This window comes from Diospyros lotus, chromosome 7 (genome assembly GCF_014633365.1).
Source record: "Diospyros lotus cultivar Yz01 chromosome 7, ASM1463336v1, whole genome shotgun sequence".
Taxonomy (NCBI): Eukaryota; Viridiplantae; Streptophyta; class Magnoliopsida; order Ericales; family Ebenaceae; genus Diospyros; species Diospyros lotus.
In genome coordinates, this window is record NC_068344.1 from 19,525,946 (window position 1) to 19,542,865 (window position 16,920).

Below are 16,920 nucleotides of genomic sequence, written 5' to 3' on the forward strand. Positions count from 1 at the left end.
TCTTATTGGCCGAATCACTATAAATTGGTGTGTCTTGTGGATTGCTTCCTGTGTTTTGATGATGTTGTCTTATTTTTTTTTTCTTGCCATATAATATTTACATATTTGAAATCAGATTTGTTTTTGTTGTTTTACGTTTGTATACTTAGTTTTGATGATGAAAAATAATATTTTATTTATTACCTAAGTCATGAATCAAGGTTGTGGTTTTCAACATAAATCAATTTTAATATCAAGTATTACTTTGTGAAAATAAAACCAAATGAATTTCAAGTATCGAGATTTCAAAGTCATATTTTTTTAAGTCTGGAAGATTAGCACCTTACAAGGAGACATATATGAAAATATTTTCTTTTTAGAAAACTAACTCCCGGTAATTCAATAGCTAACATTCATTAGTGATAAACTGTTTTTTAACGAATTTTTCAAGAAATAGAAAGTGTATATCTTGGAGGTGGTAAAATCGCAAAATCCTAAGTTTCTACTAAAACCCAAATTCTACTTTCTTATTTTTATGGATTTTGATTTTTTAGATATTTTTATTGAAACCAAATGGGGGGCACTTTCTTATTTACATTTATGTATTAAAGTAAATGGAAGGTAAAATATAAATTAAACAAAATGAGGGCATTTACTTAAACTAAAGAAATGTAAATATGTGGTGATGTTTTGTATCAATCAAGTGTGCTTCTATATGTTATCTATTAAGTTTTCAGATTTTTCAAATGGATAGTCGATTATGTTGTTTAGTGTTGTCGACTATGCTTGCATAATAGTTGACTATGTTATTAAGAATAGTTGACTATGCTTATATAATCTGTCGATTATGTGTGACTTTTATTGACTATTTTTCATTATGTCGGCTATCATGTAAGGATAGTCGACTATGATTTTTCTTCTGTTGACTATGTTTGTATATGATTTTCAAAATCTTCTTCATATTTTTGTATCTGTCGACTATGTGATTATGTTTGTCAACTATGGGTAATATGTGTGAGAAGATAGTCGACTATGCCTTCTTGTCTATTGACTATACCTTTGTTTTACTTGAAAATATAGTTGACTATGCTTTCTTGTCTGTCGACTATGCATTTTCTTCTGTCGACTATCTCTTTTCGTAGAAAGCTTCCAACGGCTAGTTTTTCAAATCCCAACGGTCACAAACGGCTAGTTTCCTCTTCAATCTTTATGGATGCTTATATATACAACTCAAGGATAATCAAGATAAGGCTAATGGACGGAAATGAGATGATCTAAATATTACAAATCATTTTATTCGAGCTTACAGTGTTCTCTGTGCTTTCAGTGTTATATTTTTCTCTCCAAGGCTTCGTTCTATTATTGTTAATATATTCTTAAGCCTTATTTTCATTGTGAGAGATCTTGTAATTAAGAGTGTTAACTCTTAGCTTCTCTCTTTGATTTGTATCATTTTTATTTTCCTAACTTGTATAGCTAGATGGCTCATTTGAGTGAGAGGTTTTGTAATTTTCCTAGTCTTGGACTAGAAGATCTACTTGGTTTAAGTAGAGGGTTTTAGTGGATGGTTTGAAAAATTCTTAGTGAAGAGCTAAGGTAGTGGATAGGTTAGTTAAGCCGAACCACTATAAATCTTTGTGTTATCTCTTGCTTATGTTATTTGATTTGTTTATCATTGCTAGCATTTCATTATCCTCACTTGCATTGAATTTTTATTTTCAATCAAAAGGATTTCAAAATTTTATCAAGTTTTTAAAATAACCAATTCACCCCTCCTCTTGATGTGTGCCATAGCACCTCCCGATCTATCAATTTCTAGCATAATAATTTTAGTTTTCTTTAAAAACATAAAAATTTGTTTTCATCATCATTGCTTTTATGTTTACTTCTGGAATACATATGTTTTTTCAAGAAATTTGAAGGTTAAAATTTAGAAAAGCAAATAGATTCATATTGTTGCTAGCAAAAATAGTTTTTTTATATTTATTTTCAAATGCAGCCACCTGTCTATATATTCAACTACATATGTTTACATATTTGAAATCAACTTGTTTGTTTCTAACATAATAGTTTTAGTTTCCATAGAAAGTATAAAAGTTTGTTTTCATAATCACTGCCTTTATGTTTACTTCTAGAATGCATATATTTTTCCAAGAGATTTGAATGTCAAAATTTAGAAAAGTAGATAGATTCATATTGTTTCCATCAAAATAGCTTTCTTAAACTTTTTTTTTCAAATGTAGCCACCTATCTATATATTTGATTGTTGTATTTTGTTATGAAAAATATATTTTCAATTCAGTCTTGATGCATATTTTTTTAAATTTGCAAAAATGTTCAATACACCTAATTCACCGTTTTCAAAAATTAATACATCCTTTTCTAATTAATAAATATATCTAAAAGAAAAATTATACATGTTATATTTGAGGTTTAAGAAAATTGTAAGAATATGTTTGAGAAAATATATTAAATACTTTTGAAATTTAATACCATGTTATAATTTTCTCATACCTTTAAGTAATCTTAGTTAAATAATCATGAATGGCTCAAATGTTTTTATATTTTAAAAAAAATTCTCTTTTTCTCTCTTCCATTCTTTTCTTTAGAAATTGGATTGTTGTCATTGCCACCAACATGTCTTGTTCTTTTTTTTTTTTCTTTTTTTTTCTTTCTTTCTCTTTTCTCTTGTGATTGAATTGCTCTACACAACCATCACCACCAACCGCCTCTACTCTCGTCCAACATGAGGTAACTTTTCTTCTCATTCCTTTTTTCCTCTTTCTTAGCCTATTTGTGTGTTTGTCTATTGAACCTTAGATCACACCCTCTCTTTCTCCTTACTGATTTCTTCCTTTTCTTTCTCACCCATTGTTTTGCTTAGGATTTGATTTCTCCCTTGCCTATTTTTCTCTTCTTTTTCCGTCAAACACCATCAATAGGGTTAAGGTTTTGCTCTATTCGGGTTCAACTTTACATATCTCTCTCTTTCTCTAGCACAAACACAAATAAAGTTCATTTGGGTTTCACAATCCGACCTCATTCATCTAGGTTCGATTAAGGTTGTTGGCAATTGATTACCATTGGTTTTTTTTTTTTATTATTATTTTTAGTTTTTCAAAAGATAAGGGAAAGAGAAAAAAAGGAAAAATGAGAAAGAATAAATGTTAAAATGATCATTTTATCCTTTTGTTTAATAGAATGAGAAGTTTTCACTATTTTCAAAATATAAGAGGTGATTTTTACAATTATATCAAACCTTAGAAGTGATTATTACAATTTTACCACACATACATGCAAATCAAGGCTTTTATACTTGAGGCCAGCCAAAAGCATAATTATACTCTTCAATTTTTGTGTTTTTTTCTTGTGAAACTTTAAAACTTTTTATGGTTCTAAATATGCCACTAAAAATGCACCAAGACACTCATTTAAACACTTGGCCAACAAGTGATATACACGCGTGTTGACATGACAGTTTCTTGGCATCTCCTTAACTCATTCTCTCTCTCTCTTTTTCTCTTTTTGACATCTCCTCTCTTTTCAGTGTCCCAAATGCTCTCCCCCACTTCTCTCTCTCTCTAATGGCATCTCTTTAACTCCATCTCTTTCTTCGGCATCTTCTCAACTCTCTCTCTCTCTCTGTCTTTTTTTTGACATTTATCGCTTCTCCTCTGGCTGCGTCTCATTCGATTGTGTCTCTAACAAGAACTGTTACCCCCAGACTTGACTCATCTTCGATCTCCTCAAATGGCGGGGTGATCATTGACCTGGGCACCTAAGTGACCCGTCTAACCCAACTGGCCTACGTAGCCCAATCAAATGAGATGTAAAAGATGTCGAAGAGAGAAGACATGCAACTGGAGAGATATCAAAAAACTATCACGCCAGTGCACGTGTATATTATTTGTTGGTCAGATGTTTAAATGAGTTATTATACACAATTAAAGAGCACGTTTGAAACCACAGAAAAGTTCAGGAACACATTTGAAATTACAAAAAAAATAGAAATTTATAAGAGAAAACACAAAAATTTAAGAACATAAATATACTTTTAGTCTACTTGCCCCTAATTGGGCTCGTATGAGTATTTTTCATTTGCCTATACCCATTCTATACGCTCTACTAGATAGATAGCTTAACAAAATCATGAATCCTGGACTTGCTCAAACTCACTCTACCTTCCAACAGAAGTTTTTGAAGCCACAATGGTCTTTAATTCCATATATCAAATTCATTACACAAGTGACCGCGAGTTCATGAACAAAAATTTCAAGTCCACCCACACTAGTCTTAGATGGATCAAATTTGTCAAATAGCTAGCCAATCAACTAAAAGTTGTCATCCTTAATAAAATTATTAATGAATTGCAAATTTTAATTTCTCTAAGTCAGTGTTTGACTGAGCTTAAATTATAAGTTATAAGAGCTAATTATTTGATAGGATATTTTGATCTCTTTACTTGATTAACAAAAGTTTTTTTTAGACAATTTATACTATACAATTAGTTTTTTCAACTTTATCAAATAAATATAAGCTGGGTACTAATAAATATATAAGCCAAACGCCTTCTAAGTGCATGGGTTGATTACATAAAATTTTAGACTAACATGCATCTCTATCCTTATCATATATATCTTCTATAATGATATTATTAAGTCTTATATTATTTTTGAAAATTTTCTACTAGGTCTTTTAGATCTTCCTCTATCCTTTGCTCTAAATTTTTTCCATTTTACTCACTAACGTACGTAGAATAAGAAAAAAGAAAAGAAAACATATAGTGCTAACAAAAGCATCTTAATTATATGCAAGTACTCTAATTATTATTTTTTCTTTTTAATTTATAATGTTGGTAGAATCTCGACATTAATTGGACTACCTACCTAAATATCTCTCTCTCCCTTTTCAACCCAAGCTAAAGTACTCCTGCCCTTTTTCTTTGTTCGACTACCACTAGTTTTTGTTTTCTTTTTTATTCTCTATCTCTAAGTTCTAATTCCATTCTATGGGAAATTTCATGGAAGGAACCCAAAGTTTGGTTCACGAACCTAGCCAGGAACGATGGGGGGGTTGATTTACTGGCCACCGAAGTCATTTTTTTTTTATTTAATTATGTTCCTGTAACTATTAATGAGAGAGAGAGAGAGAGAGAGAGAGAGAGAGAGAGAGAGAGAATATGTAAAATATATAGTCATTTTATGGGCATTTGTCAATTTTTTAAAACATGAATAGAATTTTTATTTTACAGTCATTTTATGGGCATTTGTCAATTTTTTAAAACATGAATAGAATTTTCTACAAATAGAGCAAAACTCAAGACGGATTTATGTAGTTTATTCCTCCAACCCCCCCCCCCCCCCGCCCCACCCCCACCCCCCCAAAAAAAAAAAAAAAAAAAAAAACAAGAAGTCAATTTAACCAAACAAAAATGGGTAAATGCAGTTTCTACATTTAGGGCAAAAAACACACAAATATGAGGTTTACCCAAAGACCTAATTAATCTCATGGCATTATTCTTTTCTTTTTTTTTTCAAGAAATAACAATTTTGATTTCCTAAAAACTACGACTCTGATTTTTGCAGAGCTTTAAAGTGGGGAAGGAACATAGAAGCCAAACCAACAATGGTTATGGATACACTTGGTATTTGGTGCACACTGTTTGCACCTTGAAGAAAAATAGACTTTGGCATTTCATTGCTTTTCCCCAACATGCACACATTCATTCCTTGACGACCTTCACTGGCGGCAATTGCCCATGATGGCTATCCACCACTCACTCAATCAATCCCCCAGAGAGGCTGCTGCAGCTGCTGCATTTGCATTGCTCAAGCCATCATTGAAGACCACAGTGCGGGTGCTCGCCGCCAAGGATCGCCTGATGGATTTGACCATGTCGAGATGGCCAACTTTTACGTGCGTTTCCAGTCCATCCACAACCTGTACACGAACCAAAACACACATAACGGATCAGCAGACAGCAGTCATTGCAGTGATGGCGATCCAGGCTGCTGGGCTAACAGAATGCATTGCACATTGCTGCAGCAAGCCCCTAGTCTAGAATTCAATTTTCTCGTCTTCTCTCTATTGTTATTTAAAGAAAATACATGGCTCGGTGTAACTATAAAAAATTGTAAAAACAAATTAGAAAAGATGCTGGAGTCTACAACATTACCAGTAAGGAAACTCCAGATAGATCGATGGCCTTCAAAGATACGAGCTCCAGAAGTCTCTCGGGGGTAGACACAAGGAACTCTGGCTCGCAACTCTTTAGCCTGAATGAGAAAAATGCAGCTTTATACGAGACAAAGATAGAAGGATGAAACAAAGACTCGCCCCTAATTCCTTAACTAGACTGTGACGTAGCATGTAAAACAGCCGAGGGGGATAGCATGTACATGAGCACTAAATTAATCTTTCCTACTTAATTTTTCACCTTTTTTTTTTTAATCTTTTTTGTATTAACATACTCTTCTTCCTCGTTCATTTCTCACATGTTTCTCTTCAAAAATATTCGAGAAAGAAAACTAATTATAAAGAAAATGGTAATATGATACTAGTTACAAAGTTGCACATTTTTCTCAAGGTGAAGTTGTATAAAAGTTTACTTGACAGGACAAAATGGAAGTTGTATATGAGTTATCATAAAATTGGTCAAAACAGGATATAACTAGAATTTTAAAGGGATTTGTCATTCCAACATGTGACACGGCTGGAAAATATGGGGAAACCAAATTCCTATTTTCCGTTTACATAGTAACATTGGAGTGACCTATCAGAATAAACATGAAATGTAGACGGGTCTAGGGAAGCAAGTAAAAATGTGAAGTTTTTTTGAACGCATAAACTGACGAGGATGACCTTCAGTTATGACACTTGGAGATAAAATAGTCCACTGCAGTAACCCATCAATATGCTTACTTGGAAGTATCAATCATGCTGGTAAATGACACTTCCATGTCGAGATCACTGTTTTAATAAAATTGTGCAGATATATCTAGAAGGCAATTCATAAACCAGTTGTGATACTCTTGCAAGTACATCCAGAATAAAATTTAAATTTTGCAAGGAAGCTTTGGCCACGGAATGCCATTAATTGAGGTCCGCTGGTGATGAACATTCTCAATCAATACCACCAGCATGGCGCCTTTTCTGAAAAATTACTAGGAGAATCTGTACTTACCCACGAATTTGGTGATCCAGGGAGGTACCAAGATGCAGACTCACAGTATGTATTCCAAGTGGTTTCAGAGGTTTGCAAACAGATCGTACCTAAGCACAATAAAAGAATCCATCAGCTGACCATACTTGTAATTCCAGGGTCTCAGTAATCTCATCACAGTCATAAGGTGACTTGGCTAGAATTCTTCTTTTGGATCACAAGAAAAACAATATAGACCAAAATAACAGCATGTGATGTTCAAAGATTTTGTTATTTTATTTTATTTTATATTCAAATTTTGAGAAGCACTGCAGAAATTTTATTCTTTTTCCTTTTTGCTAATCCGAAGATTTTATTCTTTACCCTTTCTGTTAATAATCCAGTTTAATTTATGATGTAGAACCCAAACCAAAAGAAATAAGAGTAATTCCGATTACTCAAAACTAATAGCAATATTCAATATTATTTATCAAAGTCTATTCTTCAATACTTCACTAAAGGACGATATGTAGACAATTAATAAATAGAAACCTATTCTAATGAGGATTCCATTTTAACTAAGATACCTTGGTAATTACGCTTATAAACATAATACTAATCTAATTAGTATTCTAGGAAATAAAAGAAATTAAAAGAAAATAGGAAACAAATTAAAATAAAGAAATTAATAAAACAATATTAATTTCTACTTTTTACACCCAAAATATTGTTTACCAAAATATTTGTCTCTATGATTTTCATCAGTTTGCCTTCATAAAATCATTAACAAGCTGACAGCTAATAAATAACAAATACAATGTCTTGTATATCATACAAAAACATGAGCAGGATGTATCAAAATTCTTCCACCAGCATTTGGAAACTGCACAAATTAACCAGTTTCCTCATTTGATATGCTTGGCTTATATCCAAAAGGAGGATTTATCTGAAATTCCATAAACAAGAAATTTACAACTATATATGTCCAAGTGAAAGATAATCTTAAATGATACTGTAATCAACCCATGCTTCCAAAACTTTCAGCCAAAAAGATAATGCATGGTGAGGAAGGATTTAGAAATCCAGAGTAACAAAAGTGAGAACAAACCTTAATTGCTTTCTCTTGAGAAGGTACGAGAAATAAAAGAAATGGAGTTATCACTGATAAACCTTCTTTCTCCTTTCTCGCAATGCTATCAGCAGCAGTTGCAGCTATCCAGGCTATTTGTTCTATGGTAGAACAAATGCCACTTATCTCCATTATGTTATTTCCAGCTGAATAAAAAAATTTCCAAAACTCAATTCCCCAAGAGTCAGCAAACAAAGGCTTGTCCTCTTCAGTAATGAAGAATCCATCATGCCTTGATGCATCTTGAATAGCATTCAAGCATAGAATTAGGTATTTGGTTGGACAATCGGAAAGGTTAAGGGCCTGTTCATCTTTAGCACAGTCACCTCCAGTCTGTCTTAGCTGTATCCTCACCTTTTCAGGCTTGAGAACATTTTTCAACTCCATATTGTCAATGGATGGGAGTGAGACTCTGTGCTCATTATCCAAATTCTTCAACTTGATCACTCTGTTCTCTCGCTGCTCTGATTTAGTTTCTATTCTTGATGCAACACCATTACCACTAAAAGCCACTCTACGTTCCACTTTGGGAGGCACAACTTTCTTGGTTTCCCTTATTTTAGAATCCATTTTCCCATGACTCTCATTAAAGGGATCCTCGGGAGTAGGCAGGCTAAAACACATTCCCTGCAGAGACACAATAGATTGAAACAGGATAAGAAATACATGACAAGATCATGCTGTTTGCATTTAATGATAGTGTTAAGAGAATAGATTATCAAATGCTGGTACCAGAAAAACAGAACACTACCAGTTTCACACACCAAAAAAAAAAAAAAAAAAAAAAAAAAACAAATAGCAAGCAACTTACTCTCCTCATACATTCTATTTGAAGAAATTTCAAATTCTCAGCAGGACATGATAATAAATGCTTAGAGAACATCAATAGAAAACAGAGAAGAGTCAGTTTATGTATATGAAACCCAATTCAATCAAACGAATAAACTGCAAAATAAAAACACAACATTCTGAAATATTTCATATTTTTCATCAGAAAGATACAAAATTGATCAGTCTAAGAGCACTCTCTAGTGTCAAATTTAGTGATTAATAAACATTAAAATCTGAGACAAACAATAATGCAGTAAGCATATGCTTGACGATAATAAATCAAAAATAAAACAACTAAAATAAAAAATAATAAACTAGTGTGTTACAGACTGTCCTTTTCCAAGAAACAATAAGTAATCAATATCATCAGTGTCTCCACAAACAGCCTGATAGCGATGCAAATAACAGGAATCAAAATGACATTCAATCTGATGTGATAAAAAGCCCCTAATAGCTTGGAGTTGTATGGCATTTTTAGTAAAAAAACAATTCCGTGAAAAGGGCGTCTTGAATGCATGAAGCTCCCTGCTTTACGAGGGTTGTGGGAGTCATATTTGCATGCAACCTCCCGTTCACATTTTTTTCTTTTTTGAAAAGAGTGTGTTTCTACAACCTGATCCCATGACCTTCCCAATCACAAAGGAGAGTGATAAGGGTAATTTGTGTGGCTGGGTTGTTGCATGGTTTGTGTGTATATAGGAGTGTTGCAGGTGGACGTGCACATAACTAAAGTAGGAGTCTTTTGTTTCTGTTGTTTCTGTTGCAGGAGAATAAGCGTAGCCTATAATGTAGGATTGGCTAGTTATAGGCTGCATAGAAATAGCTTGCATTTCCCATTTTCCCAATTATTTGCTGTTAGTTGGTGTCATGGGTGTTATCCCTTTTTAATTCTTGTAATTTGGTGGCTGATAAATAGCCATGGTAGTTTGAGAAGAAAGGAGGTTGAATTCTGCTAAACTACTCTCTCACGTCTTCTTCTATTCTCCTTTCCGCCTTCCCTTAATTCTGAAAATTCACCTATCAGTGGTATCAGAGACAGGTTCCGTCTATGGACACCTGCGGTAAAACTAATGCTGAGTTCAGTAATGAAGTTCATGAAATATCGGGACGCCAGGAGTCCAGTATTGATGAAGTTCACGCCACTCTCCAAACTGTTCTGCAAGAACTCCAAGCCTTGCATGCATCACAGATTCCTCATACCCCTAACCCAGACATGAACCCATTCGCCCCGACCGAAGCATCCCATCAAATTAATCATCCCACAGCCACTCACTCCCAACCTTCTTACTTGCACTATAACCACCTTCAACTCAAACTTACCTTCCCAAAATTTGATGGAGAGGATCCAACCGGATGGGTCTACAAAGCCGAGCAATACTTCGACTTCAAGGAAGTTGCCCCAGACCAACAAGTCTCCCTTGCCTCCTTTCACCTCAAGGGAATTGCTCTCCAATGGCATCGCTGGTTCTCCAAATTTCGAGGACCTGTAACTTGGGCAAAATTCACCAAGGCTCTATTACTTCGTTTTGGACCGACGGACTATGAAAATCCCTCCGAAGCACTCCCTTGCCTCAGACAAACAACCACTGTTACAGCTTATCAGGAAGCTTTCAAGAAATTATCACACCGGGTAGATGGGCTGCCAGAATCTTTTCTGGTTGGGTGTTTTATAGCTGGCTTATGAGACGAGATAAGGCTCGACGTTAAAATCAAACAACCCAACTCTTTGGCTGATGCTATCGAAGTGGCTCGACTAGTTGAGGAGCGTAATGGCCTGCAAAAGAAAGGGACCAGTTCATATAGGACCTCCATTCATGGCATCCCATCCAAGTCTACAAACAGCAGCCCTGTTGGAATCCTAGGACCTCCACCTGCGCCTAAACTACCATCTGGAAATAACAACAACCCACTTACTTTCAAACGACTCACTAGTCAGGAAGCCCATGAACGGAGGGAGAAGGGGCTATGCTACTACTGTGACGAACAGTTCGTTCAGGGCCACCGATGCCAACAGCCACAGCTCTTCATGATGGAAGACACGGCAGAGGTTGAAGACGAGCCACCTAGAGGGCGGATTGAGAAGCAAGAAGGTGAGGAGATAGCGGAAATTTTATTTCATGCTATTGTAGGGAAAATGCACCCCCAAACCATACGACTCCAAGGATGGATGAAGGGGCGGAGCGTGACTGTTTTGGTTGACAGTGGGAACACTCATAATTTTATGGATCAGTCCCTGGTAAAGAAGTGTGGGTTAACTATAACCAATGACCAAACTTTCCAAGTTATGGTGGCCAACAGAGAGAAGATTGATTGTGTTGGAAGATGCTTGGCACTACCATTGGAAATTCAGGGATACTAGGTGAAGGCAAATTTCTATGTGTTGCCTATAGCTGCTTGTCTGCTTGTTTTGGGGGTCCAGTGGTTGGCAACTCTAGGACCAGTGGAGATGAACTATCAGCAGCTCACCATGACTTTCCAAGAAGGTGGCAAAACCTATACTCTCCAAGGCGTATGACAAATTGGGTTGGAAGCTCTTGAAGACAAGGGAAGCCACCACATTCAGGGTTCCAGCCTATTCCTCCAACTAACGACTACAGACGAAGCTGTGAAGGGTAAAACTTACCCCCCCGACCTCACTCAATTCCTTGATGGATTCAAACAAGTCTTTGAACCACGCCCTCAACTACCCTCGGTTCGTAATCAAGATCACCAAATCCCTCTACAACCGCACAATGGTCCAATCAATGTAAGGCCCTACCGATACCCCTACTACCAAAAATCGAAGATTGAGAGAATGGTTCAAGAGCTTCTGCGTTTAGGGCTAACCCATCCAAGCCGCAACCCTTTTTCATCCCCAGTTCTATTGGTAAAGAAATCAGATGGAAGTTGGCGTTTTTGCGTGGACTACAGAGACTTGAATGAAATTACAGTAAAAGATAAGTATCCAATTCCTGTGATTGATGAACTACTTGATGAACTTCATGGGTCTAGATATTATTCGAAGTTAGATTTGCGCTCCGGATATCACCAAATTCGAGTGCAGGAAAGTGACATTCCAAAGACCGCATTCCGTACACACGAGGGACATTACGAATTTGTGGTTATGCCCTTCGGACTCACCAATGCACCTGCCACCTTCCAAAGCCTCATGAATGACATCTTCAAGCCTTTCCTTCGTATGTTCATTCTAGTTTTTTTTTATGATATATTGGTGTACAGTAAATCTTGGCAAGACCACCTACTTCATTTACAAACGGTATTGGAAATTTTAAGAAACAACAGTTGTTCGCCAAGGAATCCAAGTGTCGGTTTGGAGTAGTACAAGTAGACTACTTGGGTCACATTATTTCAGAAAAAGGTGTAGCAGTGGATCCAACCAAAATTCAGGCTATCATGGAATGGCCCGTGCCAACTACAACTAAAGGGGTCCGTGGATTTCTGGGATTGGCAAGCTACTACCGTAAGTTCATTAGTGGGTTCGGAAGTATTGCAACACCCCTAAACCACCTCTTGACCAAGGAGGGGTTCACATGGACGACTGAGGCCAAAAAAGCTTTCAACAAGTTGAAGGAGGCTTTATCCTCCCCACCAGTTTTAAAACTACCTGATTTCTCCCAGCAATTCGTGGTAGAATGCGATGCATGGGGGTTGGGGATCAGAGCCATTTTGTCACAACAGGGGCAGCCCATCGGGTACTTTAGCGAGGCATTGAAAGGGACAGCTTTGGCTTTATCAACATATGAAAAGGAGATGCTCGCAATAGTGAAGGCAATCCGTAAATGGCGACCATATTTGCTGGGAAGGCATTTCACTGTGAAAACTGATCAAAAAAGTTTGAAGTTCCTCCTAGAACAACGCATTACCACCCCAGCTCAGGCACGTTGGCTCCCCAAGTTACTCAGATACGACTACAAAATTGAGTATAGACGTGGTCAAGATAACAAAGGGGCTGATGCCTTATCTCGTCAAGTTGAGATTAATTTATTAGCAATATCTTCTCCTAGTGCTGACTGGTGGAGGGCACTCCAACAAGAGATTAACCAAAACCCATTTTACACAAGTTTTCCCAAAAAGAATTCCTCCAGGGCCAACCCACTCTATATGCAGCGCGATGGTGTGTGGTACTTTAAAGGTAGAATTTATTTGAGTCCCACTTGCACTCTACTACCTGCTATTCTAGCTTGACTATCATTCTTCTCCTACTGGTGGTCACTTTGGATACCATAAGACATTGGCACGCATTCAGCAGAGTTTTATGTGGCCGGGTCTACGAAAGTCCTTCAAAGAATTTCTACAAACTTGTATTACTTGCCAACGCTTCAAGATAGAAAGTTTGAGCCCGATTGGTCTCCTGCAACCGCTTCCAATCCCAACTAGGATATGGACCAACTTAGCCATGGATTTCATAAAGGGACTACCTCCTTCGCAGGGCCACACGATGATCATGGTTGTGGTGGATAGACTTTCAAAATACAGTCACTTCATTCCCTTACGACATCCATTCACAGCGGCAATAATAGCCAAGGCTTTTGTGTCCAATGTCGTCAAGCTACATGGGATACCAAGTTCCATAGTAAGTGACAGGGATAAAATATTTGTGAGTTCGTTCTGGAGCACTCTTTTCAAATTGCAGGGGACCGAACTCAAGATGAGTTCAAGTTATCACCCTCAAACCGATGGCCAGACTGAAGTTGTCAACCGTACACTGGAACAGTACTTGCGTTGCTTTGCTGGAGACCAACCCCGGAAGTGGTTGGATTGGTTGCTTTGGGCCGAATACAGCTACAACACCAGCCTGCACTCGGCCACGAAAATCACCCCTTTTGAAGCCATCTGTGAACTGCCACCACCTACATTGCTTCCTTATGTCCCAGGTACCACCCAAGTACAAGCAATTGACGAGTTCCTCTCCAATAGACAAGCTATCCTCAAGAACCTGAAACGGAATTTGAGTTTGGCCCAAGAGCGTACGAAGCAGCAGGCAGATCGTGGTTGACGTGAGGTTCAATTTCAAGTGGGAGACCTTGTGTACCTGAAATAACATCCCTATAGGCAGACTTCTGTTACTTTTCGTAGATCCCTGAAGTTGTCTCCACGATTTTTTGGACCATTTGAAGTCTTGGAAAAAATTGGGCAGGTGGCTTATTGACTTGCCTTACCTCCAGGAGCCCAAATTCATGATGTGGTCCATGTGAGTCTCTTGCAAAAGCATCTGGGAAACCGGCCACCAGCTCTTCCCTCGCTTCCACCCGTTTCTGACAAGACAACCATCATGCCAATTCCTCAAAGGGTGCTCAATCGTTGTGTCATCACAAAAGGGAAGTACCGACCCCGAATCGAAATCTTGGTTAAGTGGGCAGGGGCTCCTACGGAAGATGCCACCTGGGAGAACTTGTGGCGATTCTCGTGGACCTACCCTGACTTCATCCTTGAGGACAAGGATTCTTTGGCAGGGGAGGAATGATAAGGGTAATTTGTGTGGCTGGGTTGTTGCATGGTTTGTGCGTATATAGGAGTGTTGCAAGTGGACGTGCACATAACTAAAGTAGGAGTCTTTTGTTTCTGTTGTTTCTGTTGCAGGAGAATAAGCGTAGCCTATAATGTAGGATTGGCTAGTTATAGGCTGCATAGAAATAGCTTGCATTCCCATTTTCCCAATTATTTGCTGTTAGTTTGTGTCGTGGGACTATCAGAGAGACCTTGCCATTGCCACCAAAGCTTGCCTTCTATAAACCAATTCCATTATAATATAACCATACAAACAGGCAACTTCTCTTAAATTGGAAATTCAGTCAAATTTAGTTCTGATGGTGAAGTATAATAATGCCAACAATACGAATGGTCAAAACGGCAAACAAATATACAAATTGATCTTTTGTCGGACAAATATACAAGCTGATTCTTTCCCAATATTGGCGGCTCAAGATCAATTCTACAACCAAAGATGCTTCAAAAAATCAACTTTGAGTGACACAATCATGAATATAATAATTCTTGTTTAGGGCAAAAGGAGGGTAAACATCAAAACTCGATACCATCAACCTGATCAACTGAAGTGCAGTATTTTGATTAGTTTTTTGGATGAATTACGTTCCACTTGCAGATATCAAACTCTAATCCTGAAGTATAGTAATTCCAGCAATACAGCCGGGGGCGCCCAAGCAACTACACGTACTAGTCTTTTCTCCTACCAATAAACAGTCACTTACAAGAGAACGTAATACCCAACGTAATAAGTAGTTAGTTACCATAGCAGACTTTAAAAAACCCAATTATGATTCAAACATTCAATCACTAATAAATCACAGAAATATAACAGAAGGACCAAACGCTTGATATTCAAGAAAGCAGAAAAAAAATGAAGGATCCAAGAAAAGGTCAAGGACGCAAGTGATGAAGCAACGGGGTCACCTGACAGAGGCGGCGTTTGCCGGTCTGTCGACGCTTTTTGGCGGCGACAATGGCGGCCACGCGATTGGAGAGTGAAGAAGAAGAGTCCTTTTGCCTGTTTTTCTTTCGGGTCAGTTTATTCTTCTTCCTGCTCACTGCGTCGTCGCCTTTGGCCATTGCTGATCGTGATCCTGATTCGTGATTGTGCCAAAGAGGCGGTTTTTGTTGCGATGTGGTGTGGGTTCTTATGTTGGGGTGGCGGCAGGTAGGTCAGATATTCGGGGCAAAGTGCAGGCGTTTTTAGTCATTTTATTGTTTCATGGCCCTCCAAAGCAAATGGATGAGAGTACCTTCCCCTTCTTACAACCTGAAGGAAAAGGAAAGAAGAAATTAAGAATGACACGTTTAAGAATAGACACTTTTAATTATAATAATTTTTTATAAATAAATACAAAGATTTGAACAAATTATACAATATGATATATAAAGTCTTTTGAGAAAAAAAAATAAAAGTACAAAAATAATTAAAAAGTAAAAATATAAATGTTAGCACAAATGAATTTATTCTATCTCATTAGTTTCATCCAAAACTCTCTTTGGGCTAAATTTATAGGCCTCTTCAATGCTTTAAAAGAAACTAGTTATTTGTGATCGTTGGAGTTTGCAAAATTAACCGTTAGAGAGATTTGTGATGAAAGTGTTTTGACAGGTTTTAAGAAAATGTTGACCAATTAGATAAAAACACAAAAGAAACGGTTGACATGAAGGCTAAAAACGGTCGACTAAAAATGATGCAGTAGCTCTCGACTACATACGATCGAGAGCTTACATAAAAATGGTCGACATGCTTGGAAAAACAGTTAACTATTTTTTAAAATGGTTGATTCATTTTCAAAAATGGTTGACATGCTGGCCTACAAAATTAAAACATGAATTTGAAATTCAAATGCGATGTGGCCAATTTTGATATAAAAAAATTCTTTTGACAATAAAAACTTATTTTTCAAAACCAAATGCCATCAAGAATATTGAACACAAGATTTTTAGCAGGATGAAATTGATTTTCATTTTGGTGCTTGAAAAGAAAAATAGATGCACTAAACAAATTTCAACATAAAATCAATATTTGATTTTTACCATCAAAACCATATCAAAGGCAAAACAACATTGCAATATGCAGGAGTCAACTTCAACCTTAAGGGAGTCAACTAGCACATACATGCATGCAGAGTCGATTACGTGCTTCCAAGAGTTGACTTCTTACAATGGGCAGTCGACTCTCTTGAATGCATGGTCCAAAATTAAATACTCTACATCCATTAAATGCCAACTAATTTGTTATATTTGACACATACAAACACGTATATGCATTAAATACTAACCTGAGGCTCTAATACCACTAAAAGAATTCACGTATGGTGATGCAGGTAAAATTAAAAATTTTATGTGC

The 16,920-nt window shown here is 36.8% G+C and overlaps 1 protein-coding gene across 1 annotated transcript; it reads right to left on the minus strand.

The window, feature by feature from the left end:
* Positions 1-5,458: 5,458 nt before the first annotated feature.
* Positions 5,459-15,712, minus strand: LOC127805497 (uncharacterized). The gene is made up of 5 exons (XM_052342257.1): positions 15,492-15,712; positions 8,229-8,876; positions 7,163-7,251; positions 6,155-6,254; positions 5,459-5,919 (listed from the first exon to the last, which is right to left on the minus strand). The coding sequence occupies exons 1-5, from the start codon at positions 15,645-15,647 to the stop codon at positions 5,764-5,766; spliced, it is 1,149 nt and encodes a 382-aa protein (XP_052198217.1). The 5' UTR covers positions 15,648-15,712; the 3' UTR covers positions 5,459-5,763.
* Between the last annotated feature and the right edge of the window lie 1,208 nt (positions 15,713-16,920).